This window comes from Monodon monoceros, unplaced genomic scaffold, assembly GCF_005190385.1.
Source record: "Monodon monoceros isolate NGI ecotype Baffin Bay Population unplaced genomic scaffold, NGI_Narwhal_1 Super_Scaffold_18, whole genome shotgun sequence".
NCBI lineage: Eukaryota > Metazoa > Chordata > Mammalia > Artiodactyla > Monodontidae > Monodon > Monodon monoceros.
In genome coordinates, this window is record NW_021703774.1 from 68595626 (window position 1) to 68615039 (window position 19414).

The window sequence follows — 19414 nt, forward strand, 5'->3', positions numbered from 1 at the left end:
CACACACACACACACACACACACACACGTGCGCATGCACGCGCACATGCGCTCTCATGCACACATGCGCCCACATACGCAAGCTGTCCCCCCCTTTTCTTTCTCAACCTTTTGTTGTATTGTGTGCTTGCTCTGTTCTGGGTGCACCAATACAAGGAACACTCACCCCACCAATGCTTCCATCCTGTCCACCTCCACATCTAACTTCAATCCCTCCTACTGCAGCCTTCCTGAATGAAATACAGAGATAGGCAATTAGGGTCTGAAGGTCCGGGAAGCTTGACCTGAGGCTGCCTCACCGCCAGGCGGACAAGATGACCATGGAACTGGGAGGCAAACCACAACTACGAGGTGGATGTGACAGCTGCATGCAGTAGGGGTAGGTGGCTGAGGTTAGGCAGAGAGGGGGAGGATCCCAGAGAATCATCCCCCTACCTGAGTCCCGATAACCCCCTCCCAGAACGACATCATCCCAAGAATTGGCAAGAGACACAGCCAAGGGATAATAAATATAATTGCTATCGCGGAACCCTGCCTAGAGAAGCAGGAACATCCTCCGCTCCCAGACCCCACCTGTCCCCTCCCGCATGCTGAGGGTGAGTTAGATGCTTTGAGATCACCCTGGGGCTGCTGGGAGCCATGGGGGTCGCTGAGGGCAGGCTGCAGTATTCCGGCTACTCAGCCCCAGCCCCTGGGCCAGCCTCCTAGCCCAGGACATCCAGGTAGACAGGAGGCGCCTGGGCAAGGGCTTGCAGCCGGGTGTGCACATCCTTGATGCTGTGGCGTTGTTGGGGCTCCCGCTGCCAGCAGCCTCGCATAATGGCATAGACCTCCGGTGGGCAGGCACGCGGTCGCTCCAGCTCACGTCCCTGTGTGATGCACTCGATCGCCTGGGGCCACCAGAGGGAGAGAGAAGAGGGCATACTGGGCTGGGGGCAGGAGAGTGAGGCCTGACCCAGCACTGCCTCTGCCTCATTGAAGCTCCCAAGGCAGGTCATACGATATGTCTGGGCCTCGTAGCTACTAATAGTCTGAAAGGATGCAGTGAATCGCAAGATTCCTTTCCACTCTGACACTGAGCAGTGGAAGGATTAAAGCTAGAGAGACCCTGGGAGGGCTGGGCTGGGGTAGAATTGTATCCCAAAGGGCTGGAATCAGACCCTAGGAAGACTTGCCAGGTGGGCTAAGGAAGGGGAGGGGCCAAGGCATTTGCCAAATCCATCAGTTTAATGTCGAGGGCTGCATGGAAGAAGGGAAGCGTTCTCCATCTCTCAGCTCCAGAGGGCAAAAAGAAAACAGACCAGGGTTGCAGGTAAAGGCCTTGAAAAGTGGCTGGCTTGCATTTTAAGGTAGAGGGCAACCCCACTTTTTTTCTCTTCTGTAGGTGCCACTCTGTGGGGACCTAGATGCTCTTAAAAGACAACTGCAGCAGGAAAGATCAAAGTTAAACTCCAGGAAGGACTGCAAGAGCAGCTAAGGGATCCAAAGAAGGAGAGACTGTGGCAGGGAGATGCTTGAAGGGCCTGGAGTCTCTTCCCACCTTCTTCCCTCCCTCGCCATTAGAGGGCTTGGGTTATGGGCGGCACTAATTCCATTCCTTCTCTCAGTGCTTGAGAAAATTAAAATCTATAACCCTCTCTCCCACGCCACCAGCCTCCAGGGAGCAGACTGCATTAGGAGGAGAAATGGAAACTGACAGCTGCGAGCCAAGGAGGGGGTGGGGGGAGCTGCTCTGGGAGAGGGGACACCTGTGTCCAGCCAGGAGCGCAAGGGGAGGTGTAGGACCGTCCTTCTTACAGTCTAACCTCCAGCCTCCCTGCTGGAGCGTCAGGCCCTCTCGTGCTGTGTTCCTCTTTCCATGCCTCTCCCTTTCACCCTGATGATGCCTACTAGGTCTATAAAATGCAGCTAGGGATGGAGGTCTGGGCTCCATTTATAAGTGCTTTGAGGTCCCCCCAGGAGCCAGTTAGAATAGGAGAAGGAAGAATGTGAGAAAAGAACAGGGTTGGGGTGGAGAGAGCAGTGTCAGCAGGATGCTGGGTGGGTGCCCCGCCTGCCGGCAGTGGGATGAGGGGCAAAAGGGGACAGAATTTCCTGAAAAAGCGACCCGAAGGGGCGGGGAAAGGGTGGCCGGCAGGGAATGACCCATGGAGCGGGGCTGACCTCTGTGTTGGAGAGCTGGTACCAGGGTTGCTTGCCGTAGGTGAAGATCTCCCAGAGCACCACGCCGAAGCTCCACACGTCGCTCTCGGTGGTGAACTTGCGGTAGAGGATGCTCTCAGGTGGCATCCAGCGGATGGGCAGCATGGTGCGGCCTCCCACCTGCCGGCGTGCAGGCGCTGCGTCACCTCCTGCGGGCGCCCACCGCGGACAGCCTCTCCTGACGCATGACGCAGACCCGCCCCCAGTCCCGTCATTAAAAATAAATAGAAGTGGCTCTCCCGCCCAGGGCTAAAAGGGAAAAACCGATGGTGCCCGTTTCCCTCCGTGATAGTGGAGACAGACCCTCCTCCACTGGGGGCTGAGGGGGTAGGAGGAGGGTTAAAAACCAGAGCCAGAGAGTCTCAGACACCACACCGCCTGAGGAAGAGGAGGGCGTGCCCAGCAAGGGCAGGCACTGGAGGGGGACTCGGCATTAGCGTGTCTACAGTTTGGATGCTGTGGGAGGGGTCGGGGTGAAAGACTTACGCGGTAATAGTCGGTGCTGTAGATATCCCTGCTCATGCCGAAATCGCCGATCTTGACCACTAGTCCCTGACCCACCAGACAGTTGCGCGTGGCCAGGTCCCGATGCACGAAGTGCAGACCCGCCAGGTACACCATCCCCGCGGCGACCTGGCTAGCCACGGCCAGCAGCTGCCCCAGGCCCAGAGGCCCTGGAGCCACGTCCTCCCCACCAGCCAACAGCTTGGCATCAGGCCCGTGGGACCTTCGAGAAAGAGTGAGGGAGAAGCATAGGCTGGGAGGAGAGAAACCCCAGGAGCCTGAGAGAAGGGAGCCCAGGGAGCTGGGGGGTGGGGGGTGGGGGAAGGGACTCAGGGAATGGAGGAAAGAAAGAAGGGGAGGCAGCTGTCTGGAGGGACCGGGATGAGGGCCGGCTGGTGTGCCCCACCTCTAGAGCTTCCACTGGTGCCCACACTTTCCACATTAATGCCTTCCTCTCAGGCAGCCCCCTTGAACTCCAAGCCCACTGGAGCTGCCCACTGGCCCCTACATCTCTTGCCCGGGTACACCTCCGACTCAGCCCTTGCGAAGATGCTCAGCATCTTCCCCCAGGCCTGCCCCTGACTCAATGAAGGGAACATCCCTCACTCAGGCTGTGAGCCTGAAATCTGGTAGTCCTTGATTCCTGTCTCTCTCACCTTTGCCCTCGGTATCCAGCCTTCCTTCCAAAGGTTTCCAGGATGCCCTCCTCCTCCCCACAGCCATCCCTCTAGACCAGTACCTGATCATTCATCTCCATTCCCCAAATATTCCTTCTTCTGAAGCTGTCTGAGCTGATGGTTTTGTCAGTACTGCCCTTTCCTACTGGCCAACTTTCTCCTCAGCAATTTATCTCTTCACTTATTCTGGGTAACATCTCCAATGTGCCAAGCACCTGAGCTACAGTGGAGGGTAGGATGCAGATAAACAGGTTACAGCAGTGCAATGTGGGGAGCACCTGATGGGCACTCAGGGTAGGGATGGAAGAAGTCAGGGAAGGCTTCATGGAAGAAGAGACATCTAAACTGAGACTCAAGCCCTTGGGAAGGGAGGTGGGTAAGCCACTTGAAGGGGTCGGGGACAGGGGTGGGTGAAGGGGCTGGGAAGGAGACCCAGTGTACCAGGCAGAGGTAGAGGCCCAGAGGCGAGTAGAAGTAGAAATAGGCCCCTCCTAGGGGAAGTCTTCCAGACTCATCTAGGAGCTTTCATGTTTCCCTCCTTCGGTTTCCCCATGCTCTCTCCACTAAATAAAGCTGCTTTTCCTCCATCCTGGACCCCAGATGGATCCTGGCTTGCATCCGGTCCCTAGCACAGAGCCCACACCGCATCTGGTGAGTAAGGGGAAGGGTTCCCCTTTGGCCTCCTCTTGACTTGGGTTCCTCTGAGCCAATTCACCTCCACATTTAACCTCAGGTCTGCCCTCACCTCCTTCCCTCTCCACATCCTCCATTGGCTCCTCCCCATGCTCAAGATAAGCTCAGACTCTGGGGTCTCTCCCAGCTGAATTTTGCAGCCTGGCTACATGAATGACCTGACACTCCCAAAGGGATGTTTGGAGACCAAATCACTACCATCAGCTGTACAAACACACTCATCCAGAGCCACAGTCCCCCGTTGTCCCTCTTACTGGTAAGGGAAACTGAGGTCAGAGAGGAAATCTACTTGGCAAAGTAGGCTCAGCTAATCAGTCACAGTTGATTCCAAACCCTGGCCCTTTCCCTGCCTCACACTGCCCCAACCTCACAGGGGGTCCACCTCATCGGAGTAGGACTCGACGAAGGGAGTATGTGGCCATCACAGTCAGGGGTTGAGAGCAGGGCTCTGCCTGGGGTCACATCTCCCTGGACCATTTGTTACCTGTGTGCCCTTGAGCAAGTCACTTAACCTCTGTAAGCCTCATCTGAGAAATGGGTACATTTCTTGAAGTTATTAAAATTATCAGTACAAATTAGTTAACATATCAGAGTTGTTCTGTCCAAAGCCAAAGAAACGAATTTTTGGTAACTTTCTTCAAGTGTAAACTGCCATATATGCTAAAAAACTATGAAAAATAAATATACGTTTATATCATTATACAGACATATATGTATAAGCACAGACAGTCATAATTAGAATGAATTATAAAATATATAGCATAGTGCCTGGAGCGTGGAGAGTGCCTGATAAATGCCTGTTACTGCTGTTATCGTAGTTATCAAAACTGCCACCTCCTACAGGCCTGGCTTCTGTGTGCCACACGCAAGTGCACACACACTTTGCAAAGCCCACCCATCCTGAAGATTCGGCTCCTGGCTTCTGCTAAGGCAACCTCCCTGACAGTGCCGCTCTGTCCTCCGCATGGACTCTCCTCACATTCACACATTTGCCTCACATTTGCCTTGCGGACAGGGCCTTCCTGCTTCTTCTTGGTGTCCCACCCCCCGCAGTTCAGCAGACAAGCAGGGATGTGCTTGTAGGGAAGGGACGACGGGCCAGGGGCCAGCGCCAGGGCCGGGCCCTCATACCGGAGGAAGCGGTTGAGGTCACCGTGCCGCATGTACTCGAAGACCATGAGCAGCGGGCGGCCCTCGGTGCAGACGCCAAAGAAGCGCACGATGTGCTGGTGCTGCAGCATGGTGAGCAGCTCGGCCTCCCGCTGGAAGTCCTGCCTGGTACTCTCAGACACCTCCTTCAGCGCCTGGATGGCAGGGGCGGGGACAGGCCTGGGCGAGGGCCCAGCCTTGACCTCCCCACGTCCAAGGTGACCCATCCACCCACAAGGCGTGAACCACGCCGGACCCCAGCCTCCCACCCACCAGCCTGAGCACCCCATCCTGGAATGATGGTGCTCTGGGAGGGGGGACCGGGCCAGCAATATCGCTTGGCCAAGGTCTTACCTTGACGGCCACTAGCATCTTGTCCTGCTCAGGCAGCAGGCTGTGGCACTCAGCTAGGAAGACCTTCCCAAAGGCGCCCTCGCCCAGCTCCCACTTGAGCACGATATCCCGGCGCTTGATGTGATGAACACCTGCGGGGGGCTTGCAGGGTCAGACAAGAGACCCAGTCTTGGGAAGGATGGGACAGGGGCAAGGACAGGACTGTCCAGCGGGGCTGTGCTCTGCACAGGGGGTTCCAGGCAAAGGGGAGGATGGACACTGAAAGTGAGCCTTCACACCTTCACCAAGCCCCATGACATGATGTGGACATGGGTGGCAGCGGGGTGGGAGGGAAGGCTTGTTCAGGCCTGGGGTGGGCAAAGGCAATGACACACAGGGCCTTCTACACATGCACACACACACGTACAAACACACACACACACAGGCTCGCCCGCACCCTTGACCCAGCCCCTCACAGGCATCACTGAAGTACTGTGGGTTCTCAATGATGTGGCCTTGGAGCCCAGAGCTTTTGCCCTCGCTGGGAGACAAGGAGCTGCCACCCAATGTCATGAAATGCAGGGACATGGCCAGTCCATCCTCTGGAGCCAGCACGGTGGGGCCTGGGAAGGAGACACAGTAACATGGAGGGGTCACAGCCCAGGCACACACTCTAGCTCCTGTCAGGTTGCAGGGTGCCGGGTGACCCCACCTCATAACTTGCACGGGAGGAACAGAAGAGCTAGGAAGCCAGACGGCAGGCAGGAGGAAGGGGAGGCACTATGGCCATTCTCTGTCTGGCTCCTGTCCAACCCCAGGCCCCGTGGGCCACCAGAGAACTCCCCCACTGCTCCCCCCGCAGAGCCCAGACCTCCCAGACCCACTTAGTGTTTGACTACAATCCAGCCACCAATTAGCAGATGCTACCTCTGAAACTACGCCGGCTCCAGCACCGACACACCCATATTCACAAGCCCCATAGCCTGTCCTCATATACCCCAAACACACACTCTGTAGAACTCCACGTGTGCACAGGCCCTCACACAGCGGACAGAGTGGGGAAGAGCCAGCAGGAAACAAAGCCAGATGGACGGACTGACAGACAGCCATTCTGCAGCCCCCCAACTCACGGTTGATCCCAAACTTGTTCCTCCGTCCACATTTGTTGAGCACAAGAAACGTCGTAGAAAGGAAGAGGCAGGCAAAAACAGCCAGGCCCACGGCCATGGAGACCTGAGGGTGTGGGGTGGTCAGATTTGGGGGTTGTCTGCACTCTCAGAGCTCCCCCATAGCAAACTGTTTCTCCATCCCGCATAGATGCCCAGAGCCAGGCCCGCAGACCTGCCTCCTCCTCCCCTGGGTCACGGCTGTGAAGGGGGCTGACTAAGCTCAGGCCAGACTCTACTGATCTCTGTGCTCTGACCAGAACCGACATGCAGATGAGCCTCTAGCCCGGCCCCCTGATCGAAAGTCCTGGACGAGCTTCCACTTCCCACGCTCACCCCAAAAGGTGTTTCATCCTTCTCCACTGGGTCTCCGGATGTGCTGTTGGTGTCTGTGGGGACACAGGGCAGGAGGGATAGGCTTTGGCACACACGGTGTCTCCTCTACCGACTCCCCACCCTGGCCCCAGCTGACCCTGCAAGGATCAGGTTAACTGTACCCCCTGCCCCAGCCGCAGCTCCAGGGACCAGACAGAACCTGCCCTCCAGCCTGGGCTACTCACCCACCGGCGAGAAGGAGACTGCAGCAGGAGGGAGGAGAGAAAGCGATCAGATGGGGAAAAGAGCAGTGCGTCCCCTTCCCCCTCTGGGACTCATCCCTTCGTGGGTGGGGCTGGGGTGGGGAGGTGGAGCTGCTGGACCTCAAGGGAGAAGATGCACGTGGCCCTTTTCCAGCTGGGCCAGGGATGCCCTGGTGCGTGGCTCTCTCTTCAGCCAGCCCAAGTGAATGGAAGAGCTCAGGGGTTCAGGACTCCTGGGGTTTGGGGGAGGCAGGGGCAAAGGAGGACAGCTCAGAGCTGGACACCAGAACCCCAGGCTTCTTTCTGTCCAAGACCAGGCACTCCAACTTCTGAGGTCAGGATCACAGCAGGAAGTGGGCCAGGCATCCCTGGACACCTGGATCTGTACCCAGGTGGAACCCAGGGAGAGGGGGCAGGGTTCAGGGTGGCCCTCACACCAGGGATGGGGTCCTCAGGGTTGAACTCGAAAGGGTTGTCCATGAAGGCGGCCATGACGGAGGCGGCGGCCTGGCCCAAGGGGTTGGTAGCCAGCAGCGTGTAGTTGCCGTTGTTGACGTGGGTGGGCTGGTTGAGGCGCAGGCAGCCGTGTCGCACGGTCTCATTGGCTGCCAGCTCCAGGAACTCGGTGAAGATGAAGCTGGTCTCGTTGAGCACAGAGCCATTGAAGAGCCAGCGCAGAGAGGGCGTGGGCTGCCCGTCCACCGAGAAGGGGATGCACCAGTGGTGCTGCTCCACGGCCGGCTGCAGGTGCACACTGGCGGGGACTGTGGGCCAGAGAGGGGGACAGACAGAGTCCGGGAGCAGCTGCGGGCCTGACCAATCCTAGGTGGGGCTGGGAGTGGACAGCTGGAAATCAGGGGGTAGGCCTAAGAGGAACTGGTCAGCAGGCCCTAAGAGATTCATAAGGAGAGACGTTTTGGAGAAAGCTGACAGTAAATCTGAAATAAATCAGGCAGCAGGTACATAAAACTCAGGCTTAAAGAACTTAAGTGGTGGGTTTAAAGAAAATAAGTAACAGTCGTAGAGAAGTAGGGTACCGGCTTATGGAAATTAGACATGGAGTCTTTTGGATGAGGGATCCAGAAAAATTAAGTGTAATCAAGCCTAAGAAGATCAGGAAGGGGGCCTAAACATCAAACAAACAAACAAACAAAAATATATATATATACAGTTTAAAAACTTTTTGAAAAAAGATATGGGTTTGAAATAGACCCAACCTGAAAGAAACAAAAGCCCCTCAATAATAGAAAAAATATATATATATACATACATACATACACACACAATTGATACTGGAATTCCAGCCAGCACTCATGCAACGGAATACTACTCAGCCGTGAACTGAATGAACTAATAGTTACTCCCATTAACGTGGACGAACCTTACAAAAATAATGTTGAGGGACCTCCCTGGTGGTCCAGTGGTAAAGAATCTGCCTTACAACGCAGGCGACGCAGGTTCAATCCCTGCTCAGGGAGCTAAGATTCCACATGCTGCGGGGCAGCTAAGCCCATGCGCCACAACTACTGAGCTCGCGTACCTCAACAAGAGGGCCCGCGTTCCATAAACTACAGAGCCCAAGCGCTCTGTAGCCTGCGCGTCACAACTAGAGAGAGAAAACCCGCACACGTCAACGAAAGATCCCTCATGCCTCAACAAAGATCCCGTTAAGATCCCGCAACTAAGACCCTACACAGCCAAAAATAAATAAAATAAATAATAAATACATCTTTAAAAAATAATAATGTTGAGCAGAAGAAACTAGACACAAAATAATACGAGGTATGATTCCATTTATATAATGTACAAGAACAGACAAAACTCAACCATATTGATAGGGAAGCGTACGTGTGTAAAATTCTTTTTAAAAGCAAGGAAATGATTATCACAAAAGTCAGGATGGGGTGGAGGAGAAGGATGAGGTTCTGAATGGGGAGAGGAAGAGAGTGTCTTCTGAACTGCTGGTAAGAATAATTACTGTTTAAGGTGTATATGTTTTATGTACATATCTATGTATGTTATGTTTCACAAGAAGAAAAATGTATATAACATAGAAGATTTTAAATAATTTGTGGCAGACCTAGGGAAATTAGGCAGTAAGCCTAAAGGGGAACTTAGATGGGGAATTTCTTCTTTTAAAACTAGGATATAGGGACTTCCCTGGTGGTCCAGTGGTTAAGAATCCCCCTTCCAATGCAGAGGTTGCGGGTTCGATCCCTGGTGGGGGAACTAAGATCCCCGCATGCCGAGGGGCAACTAAGCCCGGGCCACAACTAGAGAGAAGCCAGCACGCTGCAATGAAGAGCCCGCCCACCGCAATGAAAGATCCCGCGTGCCACAACTAAGGCCCAACGCAGCCATAAATAAATAACTTAATTAATTAATTAATTAAAAATTAAAAAAATAAAACTAGGATGTAGGCAAAAGTTCTAAGGAGGAACGGGCATGAAGAAATACAGCAGAGCAGTGAGAACGGGCAGGCAGCTGGTGTTGAGGGCTTCAGGTAGCAAGACTTGGGCAGGGGCCAAAAAGAAATCCATCTCCATCCCTCTGGCCTTGACGAGCCCCCAGGACTTCCCTCAAAGGATCAGGTTTTCATGGGAATCTGGAAACAGCTGGGAGGGAGCAGCTGTGGACACACACATCCCACCCCTTTCCTGCAGCCCCCCACGCTCACATCCTCTTTTCAGGGAAGAAGGAATGGGGGTGGGCGCAGGGGCAGTCATTGGGACTCACAGGAGACGTTGACCTGGACAGAGACTTCAGCCCGGCCCACGTCATTCTCCGCCCAGCACGTCACGTTCTTCCTATTGAGGTCACTGGTGACATTGGCCAGGGTCAGTCCCAAGGACGGCAGACTCCCAGATTGCTGGGTCAGAGAAGAAAGGGGAAAATCAAGAAAAGCTTCAGCTAGCTTGGGATTGGAGGCAGGGTGGCTGGAGCTGATGTCTTTGGGGAGCACCTCTGGACCAGATGGAAAAGGGAGGAAGGCCGGGAGGGAGGGGAAGGAAAAAGGTGTGGGAGAGAATATAGCAGAGAATGGCCCTCCTTTAGAGCTTGTTTGCAGATTCTCCTGGATCATTTGTTTAATGATCTGAAAACTCTAGAACACAACCAATAACCTCAAGATAGGCACAAAGTACCCCAAGCCATAAAACCACCCATCTAAACAGCTAAATAGATGTCACAAATCCCAAGTACTACATATGCACAACTAATTGGAAAACCAGCTAGGACCTCACCACCTACTCATTCTTGTTTTACACATAGTTCTAAGAAACTTAGTCTCAGCCCAAGGAAGATCAGAAACAAAGAGATGGTGCTGGTAACAGGGCAGCACTTAGAAGCAACGGTAGAAGCATGGTGACTACCTTTGGCAGATGGAAAAAGAGAGTGAAGTTAGAGAGAAGCTAAGCGGCCTGGCTCTGAATCATCATCAAAGACTGAACCTGATTCAGATTCTCTTCCTAAGACACCACGGACGTTGTGTGGCCTTAAGACAATTCTTAGTCCTGCCGAACCAAGATTTTCTTATTTTGTAAGCTGAAGAGGTAAACAAAATGATCTTTTGACATTTTAGAAAGCTATTTTCATAAAATGATGAAAATAGCTGAAGTAGTGGACAAATCTGATTTACCTGGAAATTTTGTAAATGTGGAATCCCTTGAATAAATACCACGAAAGGTGAAGTTTCTCTGGGCTTCCACTGGAATATGTGAGTTCAAAGATTCCAGAGGAGCTCTGCAGCCTCTTATGCAAGGCCTGGGTTCCAGCCACCCCAAAGGGAAGCCCTGCCCTTAGCTTCTCTCGGCTGTCCCATCTCCTCCAAGTCACCCTGGGGTATGGGGTCCCGTGAACTCTTCCCTTGGAGCTGCTCTGCCACCCTTCACACTCCTGAGGGGGACCAGCTTCCCCTCCCCTCCATTTAACCCAGTTAGGCTATGGCTTTTGTATAGGAAGTCTCCAGAAAACAGAAGTGGTAGCAAACATGTAAAGCTCCCAAAGAGAAAAGCAAAAACCTGCAACTTCCCAAAACAGCTTATCAAAGGTCTCTCCACAGATGGTCATGCCCAGCCTCTTGCTTCTGTCTTGTCCCCTTTTCCATTACTCAGTCTCAGTGGCTTTGATCTCCGGGAGAGGAGGAACCACTCAGTGGCTTGTGATTCCTCCTTCAATATTGTTCCAGGGGCCATTAGCAATTCTGGGGTTGACTCCACTCCCAAAGCGAGGGCCTCCAAACTGAACACCACACCCCTGCTTTCACTGACCCAGCTCCTTCCAGGGACTGGACCCTCTGTGTCCACCCATGAGGGGCCAGCTTTCTGGGTGGGCACAGCCCAACGTCGGCCCCTGCTGACCTTGTCCATGAGGCCTCCTGAGTCAACTACAGCTACTCTCAGTTGCCCGTCGCCAGCCTGAGGACAAAGGGCAAGACCTGGGAAGATGCCCAAAGACCGATCTGGATAAGAGGCCAGAGAGTGCCCAGAGGCAGGCAGGACATCAGAAGGCCATCATGTCTACCTCCTCAGCTGACAGATAAGAAAACCAAAATGCAGGCAGACTGAGGGATTTTTCCAAAAGTCACTCCAAGAATTAATTAGTGAGAGAGCTGGAACCAGACCCGTGCCTCCTTTATTAATATGCTCATCACACACTCAAGAGAATGTTCCTTCCAGAATCTCTAGAAAATGACCAAAAGGCCCCCAAGAACTGGCCTGGGTGCAGGACCGCAAATATTGTGCCCTGTCCCTGGTTCTCAGTTTCCTTATCTAGAAAGGAGGTGGATGGGAGAGTTGGTCTGTTGGGTTCCCCTGCTCAGCTCCAATATGTGAGGGCTCTGTGACCCTCTCTCTTGTGGCCAGCACCGTGATCCCAGAGTGGGGACCTAAGTTTTGGCGGATCGGTGGAGCCTGGGGTCCTTGCTGGGCCAGGGCCTGGCCTGAGGGCATGTGCATGCCTGCGGCTGCCCAGCAGCACAAGCCTTAGTCCCAGGGGTCTAAACCATCTCTGTCCATCCCTCATCCTTTATGTTCTTCTTATTTGTTGTCTCTCTTTCCCTGTCTTTGCCTCCTGTGCTCTGTGCAGGCCTCGAATCAGGAGGGGGGCATGGGGGCACGGGCGGTGGAGGGCTTCTCACCATCACCGTGGCTGACTCCTCCAGCTCCGTGAAGATCCAGCCAGCCTGCTCCAGGCCCTGCCCCTCCACCTGGCACTGCAGCAACACGTCGTCTCCCACGTCCACGGAGGCATTGGGCATCTGGACCTTCAGCGTGGGTACACCTAGTGGCCCAGGATGCCCGAGGGGCATTAGAGCTGGGAGCTGCCTCCGAGCCCCGCCCTTGGGCGGGGTTCCTTCTCCCACCCTCCTCAGAGACCCTGCCCCTGCCCCCCAACCTTCAGTTTCCCCCAGCTCTTGCCAATGCCCGTTTCCCAGTCCCTCTTCAGGGCTCACCCCCTGAGCCCTGCCCAGTGCCCTCTCCCCAAGCATGGTGCTCTTTCCCAGCCCCTCACACCACCTCCAGCACGTACCGCAGCTGGTGTTGGACATGAGGGCAAGGGGCCCCTGCCTGGGACACTGCAGCTTCTGTTCCCGCACTCCGCCCAGCCCCTCCTCCTCCCAGCGCTGCAGCCAGAGCAGGGCACAGGTACAGTGCAGGGGGTTCCCCGACAGGACTCTGGTGGGTGTGGGGGACACCAAGAGAGTCAGGGGAAGGGCAGATGTGAAGGAGTACTACAGCAAGAGGGAATGCAGTTGGACAGCAGGGTGGACTGTCTAGAGGTGAAGGAGTGGGGACACGGGAGAAGTTCCTCTCATGGACCCCCCTATAGAATAGAATGCCGAAAGTCTAAGATAGCCAGCTGTGGGCTACGTGGAATTCCCTCACCTGGGCTCCCCAGGGTGACAAGCCAGGTGAGGGCTCCAAGTAGGGTGACAAGGAGAGAAGGGCACAGCCTTCCGGGGTGACCCAGTGGCCTTAGGCACCCACCAAACAAACATGGACCACTGCCGTCCCACCCATCCCATGAACACTGTGGGAGGATGTGCCGGCGTGCACAGTCCCCGAGAACCAGGCCAGCCCCCAGCCCCCCAAGCACACACGCAATCAGTTGTCCAGGCCAGCTCTCCACCCCCCACCCCAAATGTGCCCAGGGCAATCACCACCTCAATGGGTGGGCCTGCAGCTTCTGCTTCGATGGGGGCGTTCACAAACATGCATATGGACAGCCAAACACGCGGCCCCAGAGAGAACACCCCACCCCCAAAGTTCCACACAGACACAGCGACACATACCTTCACACAGAGGTTCAAGTGCCCGAGGGCACACGCGCACACACACACACACACACACACACACACACACACACACACACTTGCCGCTCTTGACCCTGGAAGTCCCCACACTCACAGTTCCTGTAGGGAGAGGCCCTGGACGGTTTTCCAGGAGAGAGACTCCAGAGCATTGAAGGACAGATCCCTGCGGGAGTTGAGACAGAGCAGACAGACCCTGTGAGCAAGCGACCTCGCTCTGACCCAGTGTGAGGGAGGGGAGGAGCCAGGAGGAAGCTGACATCTGGCTCCGCCGACCCCAGCCCTGGCAACTACAACTAGCCTGCGAGTCACTGGAGAGGGGGGACCAGTTGGGCTCTCTGAGTCCTGCTCTTCTCCCTGGGACAACAAGGGTTAACCGCACTGAAGCCCCTCCCCAGACCCCAGGGAAGCGGGGTGGTCTGAGGGAACAGCCGCTATCCCTCCCCAAGCCTTGGCCCCAGCTGGCAAAGTGCTGAGGCCCCAGCTGGGGGCAGGGGCTCCATCTGTGCTGCCTGCCCACAGAGCCCAGGACGGGGCCAGAAGAGGAGGGGGATCACAGGGCCTCCACACTCCCTTGCCGCCTGCCGGACGCAGTGGTGAGGATCTCAGAGTCCTTCCCCGGCTTCCCTCCCCACTCCTCCTTCCTTCCCCTCCTCAGGGACTAAGGAAAGCTGGCTGCAAGGGACCCCAGGCCCCCAGCCCCCTAGCTGTAGAGATAGAGAAGGGGAGTTGGGTGAGGGGCCAGCTCCAGGACTCTACACCCTGCACCAGGCTGCCACTCCGGGGACCTCTGCCTCTGAGGGGTCTGCCCTGACCCCTCCCCTTGCCTAGCTGTCTTTCAGTTTGTGGAGGCTGAGATGGAGGGTAGCCGCCACAGGGGGATCACAAAGACTACCCGCTTCAGCGCCAGACAGAGCTGAGTGTGCCTCTGTCCTGCCACTTACAGCTGCGTGACCTCAGCCCAGAAACTGAACACGTCTGATTCTCAGAATTCTCATCTATAAAATGGAGATGACACTACCTTTCTCACCAGGTTGATTGTGAAGATTCACTGACCTAAGTATCGTGAGGTGTCGCTGAGTACGCTTTTTTTTTTTTTTTCGCGGTACGCGGGCCTCTCACTGCTGTGGCCTCTCCCGTTGCGGAGCACAGGCTCCGGACGCGCAGGCTCAGCGGCCATGGCTCATGGGGCCAACCGCTCCGCGGCGTGTGGGATCTTCCCGGACCCGGGGCACGAACCCGCGTCCCCTGCATCGGCAGGCGGACTCTCAACCACTGCGCCACCAGGGAAGCCCAAGTACACATTTTTAACTGAAGCCCTAGTACACAGTCAGTGAGGGTAACATCACCTCATTTTGTCGTCGTTGTTGCTAAATCACGGACACACAGAGAGTTTAGAGTACCCAGCACAACTCTGAATGGCAGGCTCCCACCACTCTTCCTGTCTCTCCACCTGCCAGTGGTGAGAGGAGCTGAACTCCTACCCTCAGAGGGGCTGCCAGGGACTCCAAGGGTCTCTCCTTTGGAGGTGTCTCCTGCCCACCCCTGCCCCTCCCCCTCCTCTACGGAAAGGGTGGCTGTGACTCCCAGGGGAGTACACCAAGTGGCAGATCTGATCCCCCAGCTCCCAGGCTATCCCAGGGGCTAGGGAGCAGGTGGGAGATAGAGTCCCGGCCAGAACCCGGGGCCCTGTTCCCGATCCTTGCTCCCTTTGGACTGGTGTGTATCTGAGCCCTGGGAAGAAAACTGAGGCAGGCACCTATGAGAAGTGTCCCTGTAGCATGAAGCATGGAAGTGAGACAGCAAGAAGGACCTTCCAGCTGGCAGGGGTGGGAGCTGAGGGCACCGCCATCCCTGAAGTGGATAAGAAGAAGGCCCCAGGAGAACGGGCGGAACGACTTCCCTGACCAGGCTGGGGCCTTCCTCAGAACAGTTCCCTGGGGAGGGCCAAGCCCATTAGCCACCCAAGCCTAGGTGTCTTCTCACCCCCCTCTGCCCAGCCCTGGCCACTCACAGGCGACGGAGACGAGGAGTGAAATGGAAGGCATCTGGCGCCACGAAACGGAGACCACTCTTCACGATGGTGCTGGGGAGGGTGCAGCAGGATCAACACCGAGGGTCGTAGCCCCCCTGGGTCACACTCTCTGCCCATGCCAGCCCTCCGGTCCCCCATGCTGAGCCCTGGATCCCTCCCCACCCTCCTCAAAGCTTTCTCAGCCACCCTGGACCCCTGAGACCACTGAGCTCACTGAGCGGCCAGCCCCTCCGTCCGGAGCCTCTCAGGTCCTCCCACGCCCATCCCAGGCCCCTTGAGCCCTCCCTGACCCTCTGGTCCCCCAGGCCCTGTGTGGAGCCCCTCACAGGTTTCTCAGCTCCCCCAGGCCCCTCAGGTCACTGAGCTTCAGCTGCCACAGATGCGGCTGGTTCTCGATGTAGCTGTGGGGAGAGGGGATGGGAGTCACAGGGGCCCAGGCCCACACTCGAGTTCCCACACCCACCCACCTCCCTCCCTCCCAATCACATGCGCATGTGCACACATGCACCCAGTCACACAAAAACCTGTTTACACGCGCACACATGCACAGGCATGCCCACACACGTGCAGCCTCATATGCATGGAGACCCACCACCTCACACAGCCACACCGTCCCATGCATGCATCCTCACACCACCACACGTGCACACTCTCACACACTCAAGCATGCACACACACAGGTGTGTAAACATACGCACAGAGACACATCTCCTCACACACGTCTACACATGCATGCATGAACCCACAGGTGTGCCCGTGTGCATGCTCACGCTCTCCCACGGGGACAAACATAGCTGCATAGCTCTCATGCGCGCACACACACATGCACACACACACGTGAGAATGTGTGGGCATACTCGCACTCACAAACACACACAAGTCCATTTGCAGCTTGGCGTTCTGCTTTTAAACACAGAGCCTCTCCTGCACACGCTCAGCAATAGGGGGTCACGCTGAAATGCTTGTTTCCACAAAGGGCCCGTGCTCATCCCTGCCACTGCCCCACCCAGCACAAAGGAAGCCCTGTGGCCATGTAAATATGCGCTCCCAAACACACCACTCAGGGGCCACCGTCTGGGCTCACCCATACTGCTGTGCACGCGCACAGGGGCAGACACACACACACACACACCCCACCCGCTCCCCCTCAAAGCTGGTCCCTCCCCACACTCAAGAAGCAACCCCTCCATCACCCCCGCCATCTTTCAGCAAAGCGAGTGACAGGCATAGAGGCTGTCAGTCAGAGACCCCTTGAGCCCCTCCCTGCCCCAGGAGGGACCCAGGGAAGAGGAGAGGGGCAATGAGAGGACAGAGTCAGAGTTGGGGACAGTGGAGAGGCAACGAGTGGCTGTGTTTCACAGTGAGAGGGCAATGGGAAGGCTGAGGGTGGGGAGCAGGGTGCAGAAAAACAAAGAGAGAGCGAAACAGGGACACCTAGGAGGAAGGGACTGACAGGAGGAGACAGGCAGCGAGACAGAGACAGAGACAGACAAGGAGAGAGACAGATAAGAAAATGGAGACAGAGGGACAGACAGATAAGCACAGAGAGCCAGAGAAAGCAAGATGGGAAGAAGAGAAAGACAGAAGTAAAAGCAGGCGTGCAGGGCTGGGGGATTTCTGACACTGCAGGCCCTGTCCAGCTTCTGGATCTAGCACGCCAGGGAGTTCCTGAGAAGTCAGCTGCCCTGCAGCGGCACGTCAGGCCTGCCCCCACCACACACACAGGGGCCCCTGACTCACTGCCTGTTCTCAGAGCTCTCTCCCTCTACCCTGTACTTTCCTCAATTGTGGGAACCAGGACCAGCCTGAATGACCCCTCCCCGCCAGCCCTTCCCAGACTTGGCCCCTGCAGGACAGCCAGGCATCAGGTCCTCAGTCCCCTGAGGTCTAGGGAGTAAAACTCCAGTGACTCTGAGAGAGAGTAGGTCCCTGTCCTGCCAACCCCCCACCAGCCCCTGCCCAAAGGACCTAGAGCTATAGGGAGCCCAGGAGGGGGTGAGAACGTAGTGTGGCCGGGTGTGTGCAAACTGTCAGGCAGCGTGCTCAAAGCTGCCTCATTCGTTTGGATTCATAATCAATCTGTCTATTCGAGTCCATTATCTCCTCCTTAGCTCTGCGGGTGAGGGAGGAGGAGGGGACCTTGCAGGCGGAGGCAGGGGTTAGACTGCCCCCCCCATCCAGAGGGACAGCTCAGCTCACCACCCTGCATGCCTCCCACACCCCCAGCCCCAACCTGTCCACACTTCCACCCCCTCCCCCAGCTGTACCTACTAGGGGCTTGGAAGGGAATCAGGAGAAGAGAGGGCTGATGGGGAACATTCAGGAGCCTGGGCCCTGCTTTGAAGGCCCAGAGTGATGAATGGACGGGACTGGGGGTGGCAGTCTGGACCTCAGGCCCCCTCCCATCATGCAGAAACCTAGGTCCAGACCAAGACAAGGCCATCTTGCCTCCTCATCTCCCTAGGGCCATTAGGGAGAGAGATCAAGTACCTTCCTGTTAATTACCACAAGATACCCAAGTAACTCAGTGCCAATTATCGCAGGCTGCTCAAGTCACTTCCAGACATCGATGGCCCCTGCCTCAGATAGCTTCCAGCCTGTCATACATGAGGCCAGGGCTCCTTGCCCATTCGCTAACCCCAGGCCACAGGAGGAGAATATTCTAGCAGTTCCTTTCTTCTTCTAGAAGTCTTGCTGGCCCCACCAGCCACATAGAATACTCAAGTATTTTCCAGCCACCACCATGGCGATGCTTGAGTACCTCTAGGCCAGTAAGTACAGAATACTCCCATAGGTTTCATCCACTGCTAAAAAGTACTTGAGTATTTTGTAACCAATTACTGCAGGATGTCAGAGTACTGCAAATGCTGGAGATTCCTCTTAGTTTCCGGTCCCGAAGGGAGGAGAGTCTCTCAGCAAGGCCCCTGACTCCCTGCCCAAAGTAGGGAGACAAGGGTGGTGAGGGAGATGGGGTGGGGAGAGGGAAGCCAGGTGGGGCTCTCATTTCCCACGTCCAAATCAAGAGGTGGTGTGGACAAGAGATGGTGGAAGTGGGAAGAAGAGAGCTCAACCACCAAGCTATGGCTCCTCAGCGCCTCCCACCTATTCCAGTTGAATTCCCAATTCCAGAGAGAATTGGTGTTGCCTGGTCATGACTAGGAAAGGGGAGGGGGCTGATTTCTCCCTGGAAAAGGAAAATGGTGAGGATGCCAAACTGGTGGCGGGGGGCGGGGGGATGTCTCTGCGGATAGCCAGCCCCTGCATAGGGCAGAGGGTGGACTCCTGGCTGAGCTCCAGAAAGCGGTTTCTAGAAGGCTGGGCTCTCTCAGGTCTGGTCCACAGAGAGCCCCCTTTCCTCTCCTCGAAGCTGGCACCGCAGCTGCCCTGAGCCCAACTTCCAGGCAGTAACTGCGGAGGCTGCCAGGGCAGCGGAGGAAAGCCGAGGCACAGCTGCGGGCTGCACGGTATCAGCCTCCCGCCGCGCCCGCCCCTCCTGATCCAGCAAGCAAGCGGCAAGCCAGTGCCCACGGGGCACTGCTATGCCCGCCTGTCCCTGCGCCCCCTCGCCCGTCAGACACTCACAGCTCCGTCAGGTTCTCGGCGCCTGGCAGGTGGCGGAGGCTATCCAGGGCCCCAGGCCGGGTGCAGAGCAGCCCCGAAGGGCCGTGGGGGCAGCAGACATCGGGGCAGGGTGCAGCACCCGCAGATGCCAGCATCAGCCAGGCCAGCAGGCTGCCCGGCCCCGTAGCCCGGCGGTGCCCGCTGAGT

General features: G+C 56.2%; 1 protein-coding gene across 1 annotated transcript; it reads right to left on the minus strand.

Moving 5' to 3' along the window:
- Window positions 1-502: 502 nt before the first annotated feature.
- On the minus strand, window positions 503-16094 carry NTRK1 (neurotrophic receptor tyrosine kinase 1). The gene is made up of 17 exons (XM_029230923.1): window positions 15973-16094; window positions 15626-15697; window positions 14668-14859; window positions 13709-13777; window positions 12831-12976; window positions 12439-12581; window positions 10038-10170; window positions 7739-8065; window positions 7284-7301; window positions 7060-7112; window positions 6688-6790; window positions 6034-6180; window positions 5579-5709; window positions 5207-5379; window positions 2688-2928; window positions 2163-2321; window positions 503-889 (listed from the first exon to the last, which is right to left on the minus strand). The coding sequence occupies exons 5-17, from the start codon at window positions 12847-12849 to the stop codon at window positions 704-706; spliced, it is 1833 nt and encodes a 610-aa protein (XP_029086756.1). The 5' UTR covers window positions 12850-12976; window positions 13709-13777; window positions 14668-14859; window positions 15626-15697; window positions 15973-16094; the 3' UTR covers window positions 503-703.
- Between the last annotated feature and the right edge of the window lie 3320 nt (window positions 16095-19414).

Bases quoted from the DNA above. Each gene is read 5' to 3' on its own strand.
- NTRK1 (XM_029230923.1), bottom strand. The intron at 6,791-7,059 runs GTGAGCGTGGGA...CCACACCCTCAG, and splicing joins AGGATGAAACACCTTTTGGG to GTCTCCATGGCCGTGGGCCT. The intron at 5,380-5,578 runs GTAAGACCTTGG...CCTGCCATCCAG, and splicing joins AGATGCTAGTGGCCGTCAAG to GCGCTGAAGGAGGTGTCTGA.